This window comes from Anolis sagrei, chromosome 2 (genome assembly GCF_037176765.1).
Source record: "Anolis sagrei isolate rAnoSag1 chromosome 2, rAnoSag1.mat, whole genome shotgun sequence".
NCBI lineage: Eukaryota > Metazoa > Chordata > Lepidosauria > Squamata > Dactyloidae > Anolis > Anolis sagrei.
In genome coordinates, this window is record NC_090022.1 from 144883057 (window position 1) to 144900041 (window position 16985).

General features: G+C 39.9%; 2 protein-coding genes across 2 annotated transcripts; one reads left to right on the top strand and one right to left on the bottom strand.

Annotated features, from left to right (window-relative positions):
- Window positions 1–538: 538 nt before the first annotated feature.
- Window positions 539–6439, bottom strand: TEFM (transcription elongation factor, mitochondrial). The gene is made up of 4 exons (XM_060763962.2): window positions 6332–6439; window positions 4635–5080; window positions 3293–3442; window positions 539–2062 (listed from the first exon to the last, which is right to left on the bottom strand). The coding sequence occupies exons 1-4, from the start codon at window positions 6360–6362 to the stop codon at window positions 1625–1627; spliced, it is 1065 nt and encodes a 354-aa protein (XP_060619945.2). The 5' UTR covers window positions 6363–6439; the 3' UTR covers window positions 539–1624.
- Window positions 6440–6461: 22 nt separating this feature from the next.
- Window positions 6462–16610, top strand: RNF135 (ring finger protein 135). The gene is made up of 7 exons (XM_060763960.2): window positions 6462–6989; window positions 8898–8987; window positions 9965–10162; window positions 11022–11184; window positions 11657–11728; window positions 12771–12866; window positions 13873–16610. Exons 1-7 carry the CDS (start codon window positions 6561–6563, stop codon window positions 14400–14402), a joined length of 1578 nt encoding a protein of 525 aa, XP_060619943.2. The 5' UTR covers window positions 6462–6560; the 3' UTR covers window positions 14403–16610.
- Window positions 16611–16985: the final 375 nt, after the last annotated feature.

The window sequence follows — 16985 nt, forward strand, 5'->3', positions numbered from 1 at the left end:
TTACCTGGCAGCAATCTCCTGGTTCCGTAGGAAGGACGGTCGCCCGTCTTGCTTCACTCACCCCCTAGTTAGACTTTTCCTCCGAGGAATGGCAAACACTAGGCCTCCTGTTGCCCCGATAGCTCCATCATGGAGCCTTGAATTAGTGCTTTCATACTTGACCAAACCGCCTTTCGAACCTTTAGCTACCACGCACATCTCTTACCTATCCTGGAAAACGGCGTTCTTGGTAGCCATCACGTCGGCAAGACGTGCTAGTGAGTTGTGTGCTTTACGGGTGGACCCCCCTTACTTGAGAATACATAAAGACAAGGTGGTGCTTAGAACAGATGTTGCCTTTTTGCCCAAGGTCTCTTCTTTTTTCCATATGTCTCAGGACATAGTGCTCCCTTCATTTTTCCAAAATCCCTCTACACCTATGGAGCGGACACTGCACCTCCTAGATGTCAGAAGGGCCATAGCTTATTATGCTGACAGAACGGCAACACTAAGGAAAACACCACATCTCTTTATTAAGTACCGCAAGGACATGGAGGGCTTATTATTTATTTATTTATTTATTATTTGCACTTGTTAACCGCCACTCTCAGCCCGAGGGCGACTCGTGGCGGTGTACAGAACATAGAACATAAAGACAACAGTTTACAATAGATCACGACCATAACACAGGCCCTTGTCGTCTCACAGATTTTCCTCTTGGATTGTCTCTACTATTAAATTATGCTACAAATTGGCTGGCAAGAACTTACCGTTACAGGTCAAGGGCCATTCCACCAGAGCCATGTCAACTACTACGGCCTTCATGAGAGGAGTGCCTTTAGATGCCATCTGCCGGGCGGCCATCTGGACGAATCCGCTGTTTTTCGTCTCACACTACAAGCTGGATGTCGCTTCAAAGAAGGATGCCGAGTTCGGCAGGGCGGTGCTGTTTTCGGCGGTGGCATGACTCCCACCAACCACGGTCAGTAGCTCGCTAATCTATCAATTGTATGCATCGCAGGGACTACGTAAGGAAATTATAAGTTGCTTACCTGTAACTGTAGCTTCCTTAGTAGTCACCTGCGAATGCATACACACCCACCCTCCTCCCCTCAGGTGTCATGCCGCGCCTTCCAGCTGCTTTGCGGCGGAAGAGAACTGACGGTTGGCCCCGCCCACGGGCTATTTATACCAGGGGAAGGGGCGTGGCCTATCTAACTGTCATTCTTTTGATTTGGAAGGTTCCGAATGCTGCTGCGCGAGCGCAGGGAATATCAATTGTATGCATTCGCAGGTGACTACTAAGGAAACTACAGTTACAGGTAAGCAACTTATAATTCCATGCAGTCATGCTGGCCACATGACCTTGGTGGTGTCTATGGACAATGCCAGCTCTTCGGCTTAGAAATGGAGATGAGCACCACACCCCAGAATTGGACACGACTGGACTTAATGTTAGGGGACAAACTTTACCTTTACTTTAGTACTGAGCAGCTCCTAAATATATTTTTTCAGTACCATATACTTGTGTAACAACCCACTTCTGAATGTAACAATGTACCTGCATATACACAGTTTTTCCAAAAATATATTGTACACTACAAAGATCATATACACCAACACATTTAATTAAATCAAGTAAGAATTAAGCAGTGTCATTCAACAATAAAAGCTCATAAAAGGCTACTGCCTGTAGCAGTGAGTCACATAGCTCTTCATCTCGCCTTTGTTTGTTTGATGACAATATGTTTCTATAATGAACCAATTTGTCTCTTGGAAAGCTCACACGGGGCTCAGCTTGTGTAACAGATTCTGAGAGGAACTGCTTTACAAGATCTATGCCACTTGTTCGGGCATCCCCCACCATTAGGTCAAAGTATTTTCCTACAGCACTTCGAGCCATGCTTAGTACTTTGTGCTGGCCATCCTGTGCAAACGTTTTGTGTAGCAATGCATACAGCATAGCTTCCACTGTACGAAGATGTAAGGTTACTGGAAATAAATTTGCATTCAGAACAGAAATACCACTTTTTTCTAAAATGTAAAAATCTGCTTCTGGAATCTTCGACACAACAGAAGAAATCTGAAATAAAAATGACAAAGATTTGGTATTAACCCATCAAAAGTATAACATCACAGATCCTAAAATGGGCTTTAGGAAATATTTTTCTTTCAAACCATTCAATATCTGCAATTATGCTATGTAACATGATTTTGGTTCCTGGGTCATAAACGTAATTTTCTAATTAGTTCTATCATAAAAACATGGAAAAGTTTATTAAACTGCAAAACCTTTGTTTTTGTGGGACATCCTTCAGCACATTTTTCTATAGTTTTTCAATAAATATCTAATCGATTATCAACCTATTCAAAATAGTTTGCGGCAGCCATAAAAATGAAGTTTCTGGAGTATAACAAGTACTTTCAAAGTAACTACAACACAATTAAGAAAGAGTAACGCTTTCAAATCAGGAACATATTTTTTCAAATTTTGTTGCATAGTGTTAAATAGTTATATATTTGGAATGTTTTTCTCCATCCATAAAACAGGGACTTGATCTAACACAGAAAGGGAATTTCTGTTTACCATCAAAAGCCAACAAAGTCAATGCACATAATAGGTTTGAGCTGTTATAAAGTATCTTCCAAATAAAATGAGAAGACAGTTATGATTCAGGAAAGCTTTTCTGCTGGCTAAATAAGGCAAGGAAGCGATTTCCAATTATTCTTCCCACCTATAGTCTCCAGAAAACCTCCAGGGGACTGGGGAATCCTTTGAATAGGATTGAAATACCAGTGTTTTACACAGGGAACTGTCAAAAATTGATTCTCCTTTCTACCTGCAGAAGCCTTTTCATCAGGCCTTTGCTCAGAGATTCTCCAACCAATTTAACTAAATTAATTCATTGCCGGTGGGGTGGAGGTGGCTCTTCTGTATCAGCTATCAAAATGCTTTCAGACATTGCTTACATTGTATTGTCGAAGGGTTTCATGGCCGGAATCACTCAGTTCTTGTGGGTTTTTTCGGGCTATATGGCCATGTTCTAGAGGCATAAGAACATGGCCATATAGCCCGAAAAAACCCACAAGAACTGATTGCTTACATTTCTATTCTAAGAGGCCCGACACACATTCAAAATAAGGCTACCGACACTCTGAGTCAGAAATTGACAGAAAGTCTCCAATACAAAAACAACAGCTAAAATCCTAGTATTTTCAAGACAATGCAAAGACCTTAATAGGTAGCACACAGTCATGCTATTCCTAGAATGAATACACTGAAAAATGGGCATTGAGACTCAGTGTTGCTTACCTCTTCAAAATACATTGCTGGAATATAAGATCCTTTCATAAATACTGTACATTCTTCTTGCTGCCAATCCTGAACGGCCAAGTGTCTATTAACATGAGCCCATGCAATTTTGCGGGTGCCGAAAACAATAGAGACAATGCTGTTGGCTGTCTAAAAGAGGAATATAGGAAATGTTTATCATTATTTGCAATATATTTTTCCTAGCAGAGATTAACTTCAACTCTCTACCCCTTGGAGCATGACATAAAATCTAGAATGAGGAATATAAATCTCAAAAACACTTATTACTTCAGTTTGAGAAAACAATACTGACAAACAGCCTATAATGGTTGAAAACATTAAGGGACTCTTTTTCATATTAAAGCAGAGAGCTTTGGGAAAGTATAAGGGATCAAAGAAGCCTGAGGCAATGACACCAATCAGATTTTGATCTCATGCTCTCCACCAGTCATGGAATTAGTGGCCTTTGGGGGTCGGGGTATAACATCACAACAATTAATCCTGAGGTTTTGGTTGTTGCAAAGAATAAAAGGGATTGTCATCCCCTACAATTGGCAAAAATTGATAAGACACGCAAGTATAAAGTGGATTAATGCTTGTGTATGCCACTTAATGGCATGGTGGTCCAAATGTGACATAGTCTTGAGCTTTAAACTTATTCACCATTTCTGAAAATAGCATTTTTTGTACATAAACATGATGAGAGCATAAACATGAAGAGTTTACATGAGACAGCTCCTACTTTTAAATCCCTTTGTCACAAAAAGTAGATGGATGAGTTGGATCAGCTGGCTTGCATCAGTACTTAGGGAGATAGTACCATACAAGGGTAGAGTATGAAGGGGCCTATGGTCCATCAAGTCCAACTCAATACAGGATCTCTAGCTAAAGCATCCCTGATAGGCAGTTGCCCAGCCTCTCTGAAAACGTTCACCACTTCTCTGGGCAATTGGATCCACTGCTGAACCACTCTTATCAAGAAGTTCCTTCTCATGCTCAGCTGAAATCTAGCTTTCTGTATCTCAAAACCATGAGATTTAATTCTACCCTTTGGTGTCCTTCCACACAGCCATATAACCCAGAATATCAAGGCGGAAAATCCCACAATATCTGCTTTGAACTGGGTAATCTGAGTCCACATTGCCACATATTCAGCTGTGTAGAAGGGGCCTAGGTGATTCCTAAGCTCCCCCTGCTCGTCCTGTTACTATAAGCAGCAATTTCAGTAGGCAGCAACAAAATGATATGAGGTGGGCAGCCGGGCCATTCCACTAGTATAAAGAGAAAAGTATTGTTTTTTTAAAGGCAGAACTCCTCCCATTCCCCAAAAATAAAAACTTACCTCCAATCGCTTTCTTTCTATTTCAGGTTTGATATATTTCATTACAGATATTGGATTGCTCGTTTTTCTCTCTTTCTTTTCTTTTGCAAGGGGATTGAGTATAAAGTCGCATATTTTAATGGCTGTTTTATATTGAAAGAGAGGCACTTCTAGTAAACTTTGTAAATCCTGAAATGGCCCATGCTTGTCCCTGTATGCTATTAGATTAGCAGACTTTCTTCCTCGCATGAGTTTCACAGCTGAAAGTTCTTCTTCAGAGGCTGAATTGAGTAGCTGTAAAACAGCAGATTTCTGTTCAGAGGAGTACAAGTCATTGATTTCACATTTTGCTTGCTTCAAATTCTCAGCTTCTGATGCAGAGTCTTGTTGAGTGGCAGATGTTGACTTCTTGTAACACCACAGAAGCCGAGAAGAACCAACTGGAACCTGAAGAAAGCATCTTTGCCCTGCAAGGGAAAAGGAAGTCCATTGCAAGTGAATCATATCCAGCATCAGTAACTAAGGGTCCTTCTACACAGCCATATAACCCAGAATAATAAGGCAGATAATCCACAATATTTGCTTTGAACTGGGTTATCTGAGGCCACACTGCCATATAATCCAGTTCAATGTGAATTTTATACAGCTCTGTGGAATGGGCTAGAATTAGCTCAAGCCTTCAAATCAAAACACACCATAAAAGGTATATCTCAAAAGGCTTCCCTGTCTGGAACGTCTATAAATTCTTCTCCAAGACCTCCCAAATAGTGATTATCTTTTGAATTCACAGTAACTGTTCTTTCAACAGGCAGGAAGCATGCAGCCATTTCCTATAAAACCCCAGGATACTACAACATTGAGCCACGGCAGTTCAAGTGGGATCAAACTGCATGAATTTTACAGAGTAGACACACCCAGTGTGACTCTGTTGGCTCCACCACGAATGAAAACACAAAGAAGCAATCTGTATCAACTCAATTCTAGCAATACCTGCTATGAAAAACTTAAGTGGGAAAAAGTGCATTATCTGAGGGCCTTTCCACACAGCCATATAACCCAGAATATCAAGGCAGAAAATCCCACAATATCTGCTTTGAACTGGGTTAACTGAGTCTACACTGCCATATATTGCAGTTCAAAACAGATAATGTAGGATTCCATTCAACTGTGTGGAAGGAGCGTGAGGGCCCTTCCACACAGCCCCATATCCCAAGGCAGAAAATCCGACATTATCTGAGTGTGGACTCAGATAAGCCAGTTCAAAGCAGTTATTGTGGGATTTTCTACCTTGATATTCTGGAATAGAGGGCTGTGTGGAAGGGCCTTGACAGGTTCCTTCCACACAGCTGTATAAAACCCCACATTATCTGCTTTGAACTGGGTTATATGGCTGTGTGGACTCAGATAGCCCAGTACAAAGCAGATATTGTGGCTTATCTGCCTTGATATTCTGAATTATATGGCTATGTGCCAAAAAAAACTCAGCTAAGAGACAACCACATCTTGAGACTGAGGTCCCTTTCACACAGCCCTATATCCCAGAATATCAAGGCAGAAAATCCCACGTTATCTCAGTGTGGACACAGATAACCCAGTTCAAAGCCGATATTGTGGGATTTTCTGCCTTGATATTCTGGGTTATATGGCTGTGTGGAAGGGCCTGAGTTTCTATGATTGAACTATCCACTCCTTTCCCTCCCAGTACAGTCTCTCCCTACCTGTCCGGAGAAGGCCGTAGAGTCCTTTCATCTTCCACCTTTTCCCAGGCGGTGTCACACTTTTCTGGGTCCCCCAGCCCTGCTCCGTGTCACAGCGAAATCCTTCCCCGAGGCGCAAAGCTGCTGCGATTGGTTCCAGCGGAATAGTGAGGGCTCCCCCTAGCGGCCTCTTGGGAATGGAAAGCTCAGCCTCCTCCGCTGAAACTCTTTTTTGTGTGTTTGTTGCTTAATGTTCCGAAGGATAAAAGAAACTGAAAGTCCACCGCAGAGCTTGCCTCCTGGGGCCATGGCAGATGCGGCTGCTCTCCACCTGGATAAGAACTTGCAGGATGAGTTGACTTGTTGTCTTTGCTTGGACTTCTTCAGGAGCCCAGTGCTGATCCCCAGGTGTTCGCACAGCTTCTGCAGAGAATGCATCTCTCAACACTGCCAGAAGATGACAGGCAAGGCCTCCTGCCCCGAGTGCAGGGGGAAGCTCCACCCCAGGGACTTGGTGGACAACCGGTCCCTTGCCAACATCGTGGAGATCGTCCAGCAGATGAAGAAGGCCCCAAGGATTTGGCCAAGAAAGGCCGGCTATGGCCAGGAAGGGATGGCTCCCACCTTGAGAGAAGGCCAAGGAAGCAATGGATCAGCTGGGCCTCTCTGCCAGCTCAAGGTGGGTGCCTTCTTGATCAACAAAACATGGAAAAAATATGTTCCTGGTTTGAAAGTGTTATTTCCTGTTTAATTGTCCAGTACTGTCTTTGAAAGTAATCATTATGCCCCAGAAACTTTGTTTTTGTGGCTGCCACAAACTATATTGAATCGGTTGAGACTCCATGAGATATTCGTTGACAAACTATAGCAAAGTGTGCTGCAGGATGTCCCGCAAAAATAAAGCTTTTGCAGTTTAATAAACTTTGTCCATGTTTATAGAACTAATTAGGAAGTTACTCTTATTAGAACCAATTAGGAAGTGACATTTATAACCCAGGAACAAAAATAGTGTTACAAATTGCCAGTATCCACTGGATAATGGAGGATAGTTATCCACTGGATAATGGAGGAAGGCAGGGAGTTTCAGAAAGATGTCTATTTCTGTTTTATTCACTATTCTAAAGTCTTTGACTGTGTGGATCATAATAAATTGTGGCAAGTTCTTGGTAGTACAGGGATACCAAGTTACCGTGTCTCTCTCTTAAGGAATCTGTATAAGGACCAAGTAGCAACAATAAGAACAGTAATACAGAGTAACCAAAATATAGGCATAAAATTATTAACACCAACATATTCCTTGTCTCTTTCCTGAGGAATCTGTATAAGGACCAAGTAGCAACAGTACGAACAGACCACGGAATAACAGACTGGTTCAAGATTGGGAAAGGCGTACGGCAAGGCTGCATCCTCTCACCCAGCCTATTCAACTTGTATGCGGAACACATCATGCAACATGCAGGGCTTGACAAATCCAAGGCTGGGGTTAAAATTGCTGGAAGAAATATTAACAACCTTAGATATGCAGATGATACCACTTTGATGGCTGAAAGCTAGGAGGAGCTGAGGGGCCTTCTAACCAAGGTGAAAGAAGAAAGTGCAAAAGCTGGGTTTTAGTTAAACTTCGAAAAAACCAAGATTATGGCAGCCAGACTGATTGATAACTGGGAAATAAATAGAAGAAGAAAATGTGGAGGCAGTGACAGGCTTTGTATTTCTAGGTGCAAAGATTACTGCAGACGCAGACCGCAGCCAGGAAATCAGGAGACGCTTACTTCTTGGGAGGAGAGAAATGGCAGCGAAGATCCACATAATTAAAGCAATGGTATTCCTATGGATACAAGAGATGGACTCTAAGGAAGGCTGAGTGAAGGAAGATAGATACTTTTGAACTGTGGTGCTGGAGGAAAATTTGGAGAGTGCCTTGAACCACAGAAGATCAAACCAGTCCATACTCCAGGAAATAAAGCCTGACTTCTCACTGGAGGGAAGGATATTAGAGGCCAAGATGAAGTACATTAATGCTTTTCCAGGAAACGGAATCCAATAGTACCTACATCAGTACAGGACTTCGTCCTTCATTTCAAATACCACATGTGTTAAACTTACACTACTTATAAAACACAACATGCAATCTTTCATATTTACATCTTCTACACATTACTTGACTGTAATTGTATACAACACTTTTAATAATGTGCATGAAATCAGGTTTGTGTACAGAGCCATGTGGTGCTGTATTTTATGTAGTTTGATAGAGTTTGAATGATTTTATTGATTTTAGCTATGTATTTTAGTAATTAAATAATATTTAAATATTTTATTCTAGCTTAATGTTTATATGCTTTAGGTTTTAATTTGTACATTGTATGATTTTTAGTGTTAGCTGCTTTGAGTCCCTTTCGAGAAAGGAACAGCAGGCTATAAATACCAATATTACTGTTAATAATAATACTTGAACCATCGGAAAGCAAACGTGTTGCTATCTCCACCATCCATTGACAGTAAAAAAAACCATCCAGTAAATATTTTTGATATTTCGGAGTTAAAAGGTTAATATAATGTTTTTTCTTCCTTTTCCACCCTTCAGGATACAGTGAAACTAAACGAACTCACCCAAGAAATAGAAAAGACCCTTGAAGCAATTGCCAGCTGGAATAAAGATAGTGCTGAAATGATGGTTGGTACAAAGACGAGTTAGTATGAAAAACTTGATAATAATAAGAAAAGTAATAATGTTATTTCTTGTCTCCCTCTTCCCATGGATTTCTTTTTTCTACTCACTTCAGGATTGTATGGAAATTTTTTATGCAGAAGATGCTCCGTTTTAATCAGACTGCTTCCCTTCTTGGTTCCTTAGGTCCCTGGCACCAGGGAGAATACCTAAACCTAATTACAGCTCATCCATTGACATTTGGAGCATTACAAGAGGTTCTGCACCCTCTTGTGGGTGCATAAGTAATTTAGTAGGGTCAATAGGACGAAATTGTTCTGTAGGATCAAATTATACAGTGGTGCTTAGATGGTCCTCATATTGGTCAGAAATCATGTAGTAATCAATAAAAAGTCACAAACCACAGGTTCCTTACTCCTAGTTTTAGCCTTCCCTTCCAATGTGCAATGACCCTGACTCAATTATATTTACCCATATACTTACTCTGAAGCAAAATAATAATAATCAAGGCTTATGTGCACACTATATATTTTAACACAGTATGTGGTTTTAACCAGCAGATCCCTCCTGATCAACTTTGTGTGATCTACCTACCTACCTATCTATCTATCTATCTATCTATCTATCTATCTATCACTACTTCCTCCTTATCTGCTGCTCTGCTTTGTTGGGCAGCAGTTCCTATCCCTACTCGTTGGCATAACTAGTGATAAGGAATGATGGGAACTTTCATCTCTCTTGTGATAGCTGAAATAAAAGATCTGAATAAAAGAGAGCTAGGATTGGTATGTTTAATTTTAAATGAACAGATGTTCCTAGAAGCAATATAGTTTTGTTCCAAAAATAATTTCTGAAAGTTAAATTATAAGGGTCTAGTCAAGAAGTTTTTAAGATTTGTAGTATTCCATTCAAGAGGAAATGATCTGAATATTTTTTTCCAAATAAGTCTTTAAGCAGCATCTCTTTCTGTCTCTTGATTGTAGGATTATGTATCTCTTGTCAAGAGTTCAATAGTAGAAGCCTTCAACTTTGTGAAGACATATATCAACGACCAAGAAAGAATGGTGCTGAATGTTTTTGAGAAAGAATATGTTGCAGCTCAGCAAAAAAGAGACACAATGAATGAACAGCTCACTGTCAGAATTGACCAGCTTCTTGTTTTGCAAAAAGATATGATGGAGGTAAAACAAACAAACAAACAGATATATAGAAGTGGCATTAATAATGCAGTCTTAAATACACTTTCTATGTGAGTAGAATACTCTGAACAAACTAGAACTTGCTTCAGATCAAATAAGCATAAGATTAGGCTTGTAGCCATCCAGTGCAAAAGTAAGTTCTATTGATTTCTACGGTGCTTATTCATGGGTATGCCAGCTAAGAGGCCAGAAGTGTCAGGTTTATAGGAAGTCATGTATGAGATTTGTACCTTGATTCTTTTGTTTTCCTTAAGTGAGCTCAAAATACATAAAATGGTTTGCAGATCATAGTAATGAGAAGTAGCACCTCCTACCTCCAAAAATATTGGAAATCCAGATTCCAATATTGGAAATCCAGATTCTACAGCTAATTGCCATAGCTGCTAAAATTTATTGGTATGTGTTTTGTTATGGAGCTTCTTTCTAAGAGAACCATCAGGTTTGGTGAAGCTCAAAACATAGTTTTGCTCTACCACTCTTATGAAATTATTTTAAGCTTTGGCTTCTATTTTTTGACACTTTTAACAATTTTAAAAAAATGTGATTTTTTGATTATTTTTGATTTCTCATATTAAAGGATGCCCTTAGAAATATGAATTTTCCATGAGCTTGACTGGGGTTTGACAACAGCAGTCTGTGAGAATAAATATGTGGGGTGAAACTGGAAGGTTTCAAAAAATTTATTTATTTAATTGGAGCCCCTGAATTAAAATGCCTTATTTGCTTTATGTATGTCTATCTAGTGCAATACTTCAAATCCGTAAGCGTCTAATTACACAGTCATTACAGATACTGATGGAAATTTTGTTGTTTCTTCTCTTGTTTTTTTTATTGTAATTAGAATACCTCGTTGGAAGAAAAAGTTACCATTGGTGATCCTATCAAAGTGAATGAAGTTACTGTTTCTGTTCAGAAAATTAATAACATTGCATGCACTGTAGAAGAGTTCAAAAGAAATCTGGAAAAGTTAGTTGTGGGGAATAATAACCCAGCACGGCCAAATGGTGAGTAAGATTTCAATTTTTATCTTAAGTAGTAGTCATTAGGAATGGGCTGTTCTGTTACAAAGCCGAATCTTATACATTACAGAGACTTTGGTCTTGCAGTCCACAGGAAGTTGTTCTAGGGGCATATCTTTACTGGAGATGGTAGTGGAAGGAGAAAGGAAGGGGGGGAGGGGAAAAGGGAGGGAATAGATAGATCCTCTTCTAAGGGGCAAAATCCACAATTTTATTGCACCAACTAAAAAGCACCAAGTACATCATGCAGGCATTTGAAGCATCACTAGCTTCATCAGGCAAAGATATTAAAAATCACACAGGAGAAAAAAAGTGACAGTGTTAGAGTCACAGGCCTTTATTTTGGTTGCAGACTAGAACCATTGATAGATTATCCTAGGGAGAGTTGCACATCAGGTGCTATCCAAACAAGCGCCCTGCCTCAATGAATAACCAAATGTGCCTCTTTTTGCTACAGAATATATGCCAGGAACGAGCCAGAGCCAAATGGACATAGCAGAGGATGAGGCAGCCACCACGAGTGGTTCCTGTAAGTAATTTATTTAGTGAAGTTTTTACAGGCCTCTGCTGTTCTCATGTGTGAGCAGAAGTTTTACAACATTAAGCATTTAGATAAAATATATGGGCTGGGGATCAATAAAAAATGGGGAAATGTGTTCTGAGGAAAATTTTCCAAGTCTTCTTCAGTTTTAGGATGCAGTCTCAAGGAGACTTCAAAAGAGAGAGACTGAGAGAGAAGAACACCTAATCTAAGCTACTAAGTTTTCAGGCAAATGTGTGTGATCATTGGGTGAATCTGTATTTGCAAAAACCACAGTAGCTCTGTGAATTGACTTTTACCGTTTTGTTTTAAGTTTACTTTCATACACATATTCTAATGTATATAGCAAGCAAAAAAGAGGGCAGAAGAGCAAGTACAAAAAACCTGATCTCTAAAGAGCTTCTAAACCAAGATGTGAAATGCCTTGTAGTCAGTAGAAAAATTGATGCTTGGCATGCAAAACATCCTAGATTAAATTCCTAGCATCTTGAGATCCACCTGCGAAAGTATCTGTCTGTTATCCCCAAGAGTCATTGCCAGTCAAGCTACACCAGACCTGGGCAAACTGTTGTCCTCGGTGCCTCCAACCCTGGTAAATTCACTCATCTCAGTGTAATCCACACCCTGACTGTTCTAGCCAGAAAAAAAGTAATGTCCAGTAACTTCCTGGGTTTTTTTTTAAAGTTCTGGTTAAAAGCAGGCCCAGGGGATATTCCCCCTAAATGGTGAGTCACATTATTTCTGGAGAACATCTTACAATGTGAGAATCGTGTCCTGTGTGGCCTATTGCAATGAGTAGCTCAAATGTTAGACCATTTTAAAGCCCCCCATGTTTTCCAATAAAGGTCATACTTTAAATAGATATCTGCTGCTATGCACTTTAAGAAATAGCACAGCCTTGGAAAGGGCTTCTGGAATGAAAATATGGTATATGTTATTAGCTGATAGGATCCCTCTGTTTTATGTTCAGAATTTCCTTGCTTTCCACTGAATTAAAAAATAACAAGGCAGCTCTCTTTTGCTTCATTAGCACAGAGCCAAAATTCACTTCCGGGATCTGTCTGCTGTTCTCCTGTAATGCCTACAGACAAACCACTGCCAATTGTTTCAAGTCAGTTTTCTCAATGTAAGTATATACAAGATGGTGCAAGATTGTGTGGATAATATGTTCATCACTTTACTTTCAAGAAAAAAAATCAGACATTGAACTGTTATCACACAAGCTCTAAATGAGCCCTCTCTCTGCAACGGATCAGTCAATTTATGTGAAATTTAAGAGTAAATCCTTTATTTTGAATAGAGGACTTTCTTTTTGAAAATCTGTCACGTACAGTGTTACCTAACTTATACAAATGGCCATTTATTTTCATAGCTTGTCTCCATGGATACATTTGATAGATTGCGAGGGTATTTTTAAACTTTTAAAATTATGTGGGATTTCCCAGCTTTAATAATAATAATAATAATAATAATAATAATAATATACTTTATTAAATAATAATAATAATACACTTTATTAAAGCACAGTATGTCACAGCAAACGAAATCCAGCATATAGATCTCATTTGCTGTGACATACTGTGCTTTTGTGTCAGTAAAATAATAATAATAATACACTTTATTTATATTCCGCTCTTTTCCCCTAGGGGACTCACAGCATTTACATACATAGGCAAACATTCAATGCCTTTACAATCATATACGGTGGGACTGACAAACAGAAACAGTGGCTGAGGCTTCTCTTTTCATTTCCGGCTTCTGAGGGTGGTCCTTTCGCAGGCTCTGGGGAAGTGTTTTTTTCTCCATTTTAAAGCCGAGGAGCCTGCGTTGTTACCTTTGAGCGTCTCTTTGCCTTTCCCTGCCAAAGCAGTGTTTGTTTATCTACTCACATTTGCATGTTTTTGAACTGCTAGGATTGGCAGGAGCTGGAGCTTATGGGAGCATCCCATATTGCGGATTCAAAATGCCAACCTTCAGGTCAGCAGTTCAGTGGCACAAGGGTTTAACCCATTGCACCACCGCATCCACTTTTTGTTTGAGTATTCATAAATGGACTTTCGTAAACAGATACCATGATAAATCTTGATTTCTAACTCTTCCTGGTTGAGAACATTTCCATTTTCTTCATACAGGGGCAGCTGATGTGGCTTTTGATCTCCAGAGAATCAATACCAGACTAGAACTTTCAGAGGATAGAAGGACGGTGATGGTTTCCCGTTTCCCTCCAAACTACGAACCTTCTGCAAAGAGATTCCGCACCAGCCAGGTGATGGGATCCCCAGGATTTTCAGAAAGGTGCCATTATTGGGAAGTCAGCACCAGAGACGCTACTGGATGGGCCATTGGTCTTGCCCATGAAGAAATTGGGAGCAACGACAAACTGGGGAGAACGGGGCTGTCCTGGTGCATAGAATGGTCCAATAAGCGGCTCTCAGCATGGCATGGGAACCGAGAGACACACATTTGCCAAGAGAAACCTCTGCAGGTTGGAGTTTTCCTTGACATTCCAAGAAGCTGTGCATCCTTTTACTCTCTCACACATGAGGAAACTTGCTTACACACTTTTGAAATCAATGTGGCAAGGACTGTCTACCCTGCTTTTTGGATATTTGGTGTGGATGTAGGTGGATCCTTAACTATAAACAATATCAGACAGTGTTGAGACAGAATGGCTGTTTTCACACATGCTCCTTCTACCCTAAGTAATCTTTCCCTACTGCAAGCAACAGTTCCCTTAAAGAAGGTGACTTAAACCATCTTAATTAAGGCTGGAATTGTTGGGATGCCTATTTTACCCTGAAAATTAATACACTCTGTACAATACAAAATATACAATAGATTTAAATACTTTACCAATGTTTACATTTGTCAGAATCTTACATTTCCAAGTACTGAAAAGCTGTTTAAAATCTGAATACAAGTTAATTTAGGAAATCAGTAATAATGTTGGCAAGAACAACAATTTCATATAGGTTTTTTTTCATTCTTCTACGGTAAAAAATAACGTTCTTGAAATCAGGGTCAGCCAGCTTACCGGCTGTTGGGAATTCTGGGAGTTGAAGTCCAGAACACCCGAGGGGCAAAGTTTTTCCATGGCTGGCTGATAATACAATCATCAGAATTTCTCATATTGCTCAGCATTCCAAACTATTTTGACAGTGACAAGCAAGGTCACTCCAACTCTATCGTGAAGTAAAGAGATCTCCTTTATTAGTAGTTAAAAGCCAACAGTTCATCCAGAACTTCCCATATGACCTCACATTTTATTTTCTTGGTTATAATAAATAAGAGTCTTCAGCCACACAAGTCTTACTGTAGGGAGCCAATCATATATCTGTCATTCCATAACAATATCACTAAAAGGAAATAGGGTCTTTTGAAAGACATCAACTTGAAGGTGGGCTTGGATGCTACATTTTAGACCACATTGACCTTAAATAGTCTGGCCAATGGCCATAGCTGTAGTTCAATACTAACCAGGCCGCAGGTTCCCCACCTAAGGGATTTTTGAATAATTGATTTTTTTTCAAAATTCTGTATGCTGAATTATTTGGTGAAGATATACTCTGTAAATGGAGCCCCCAGTGGCACAGCGGGTTAAACCACTGAGCTGCTGAACTTGCTGACTGAAGTTTGGTGGTTTGAATCTGGGGAGCTCCGACTGTTAGCCCCAACTTCTGCCAACGTAGCAGTTCAAAAACATGCAAATGTGAGTAGATCAATAGGTACTGCTTTGGCGGGAAGTTAACGGTGCTCGATGCAGTCATGCTGGTCACATGATCTTGCTTAGAAATGGAGATGAGCATCACCCCCCAGTCGGACACGGTTAGACTTAATGTCAAGGGGAAACCTTTACCTTTATTATACTTGGCAAGCATGCATTAAGTATCCAGTTAAAATATATTTCCATATTCTATGCCTAGCTTTTATGCTTTGCTGTTACATCTGGGGCAGAAATCGTGGTGGCCTCCTAGTGTTATTCAACTGAACATCCCAGTAGTCTTGCCCAGTATAGTCAGTGGTGAGAAATGCTGGGATCTGTTATCTAACAACAAATGGAGGGGCACATGAGTTCCATCTGTTCTGAAGAAGTGCACTCAATCTATAGAATCAATACAGTTTGACACCACTGTAACTACCATGTCTCAATGCTATGGAATCATGAGAGTTGTAAAATCAAGAACTTTGGCCTTTTCTTTTCTAATAGTGCTACATTTCCCAAGATTTCATAGCATTGAGCCATGGCCATTACAGCGGTGTCAAACTGCATTAATTCTACAGTGAAGATGCACCCAAGGTGGTGTTTTATAGTCTCTGATGCTGTTTTTTATACCAAGAGCTATAACACTTTTCTTTAGAAATGGAAAAATATACTGATACATTATTGAGGTTTATGAGGTTTGTGTCTATGTGCTGTCAAGTTGCCTATAAGGTTCGTGGGTTTTTCTTAAGCCAATATTCCTCGGTGCCATTCTCCCACTGCAAATTTTAGCCTGCAGCACTTGGAATTTCTTGGTGGTCTCCTATCAAACAAAGTACCAATCCCAATTGACCCTTATGTTCCAAGATCAAATGTGATCTGGTACCTTCAACATATTTAGTTGTGAATTACTTGACTTTATATGCAGTATTACAGCTGCAATCAGTATTAGACCTCAGGTATGCTGAAAAATAGTAAGACCTTTGAAGGTTTCAGAGATCTTCTGAAGTGATAAATAAAAGTGTGGAATGTGGGTCAGGACTGAGTAAATGAATTTTTGCTTCAGCATGTTTACACTGCTTTTGTCCTGTTTCTGTCATAAGTGATTTCAAAGCAGCCGGCTAACACAAAATCTTTTGCAAATTCCATCAATAAAACTGCTTTATTTTTTTCTTTGTGTCTTTATTCAATATATCTGTCTTATGCAGCAATATGACCTAATATAGTTGATAAGTCCCATACCTGGGCAACTCAGCTTGCTCACCCTAAATATTGCAGTGTTTATATGTTCCATTTCTTGATTTAAGATGTCTAGCTTCCACTGATTCATTCTTCTTGATGGCCGATATTAACCTTGTATGCCCATATATTGTTGGACTCCAGCTTCCAAAACAGCTATCACAGCTGATGCTGCCCAGTTATGACATTTGACATAAAATGCAAATATCAGTAAACCTAACAAAAGAGTGTGCATATAAGGAGGTCTCTGCTTCTCAGTGGATAGTAAGTAACAGAGCTCTCAAGTGATGGTCAATCTGTGGACTG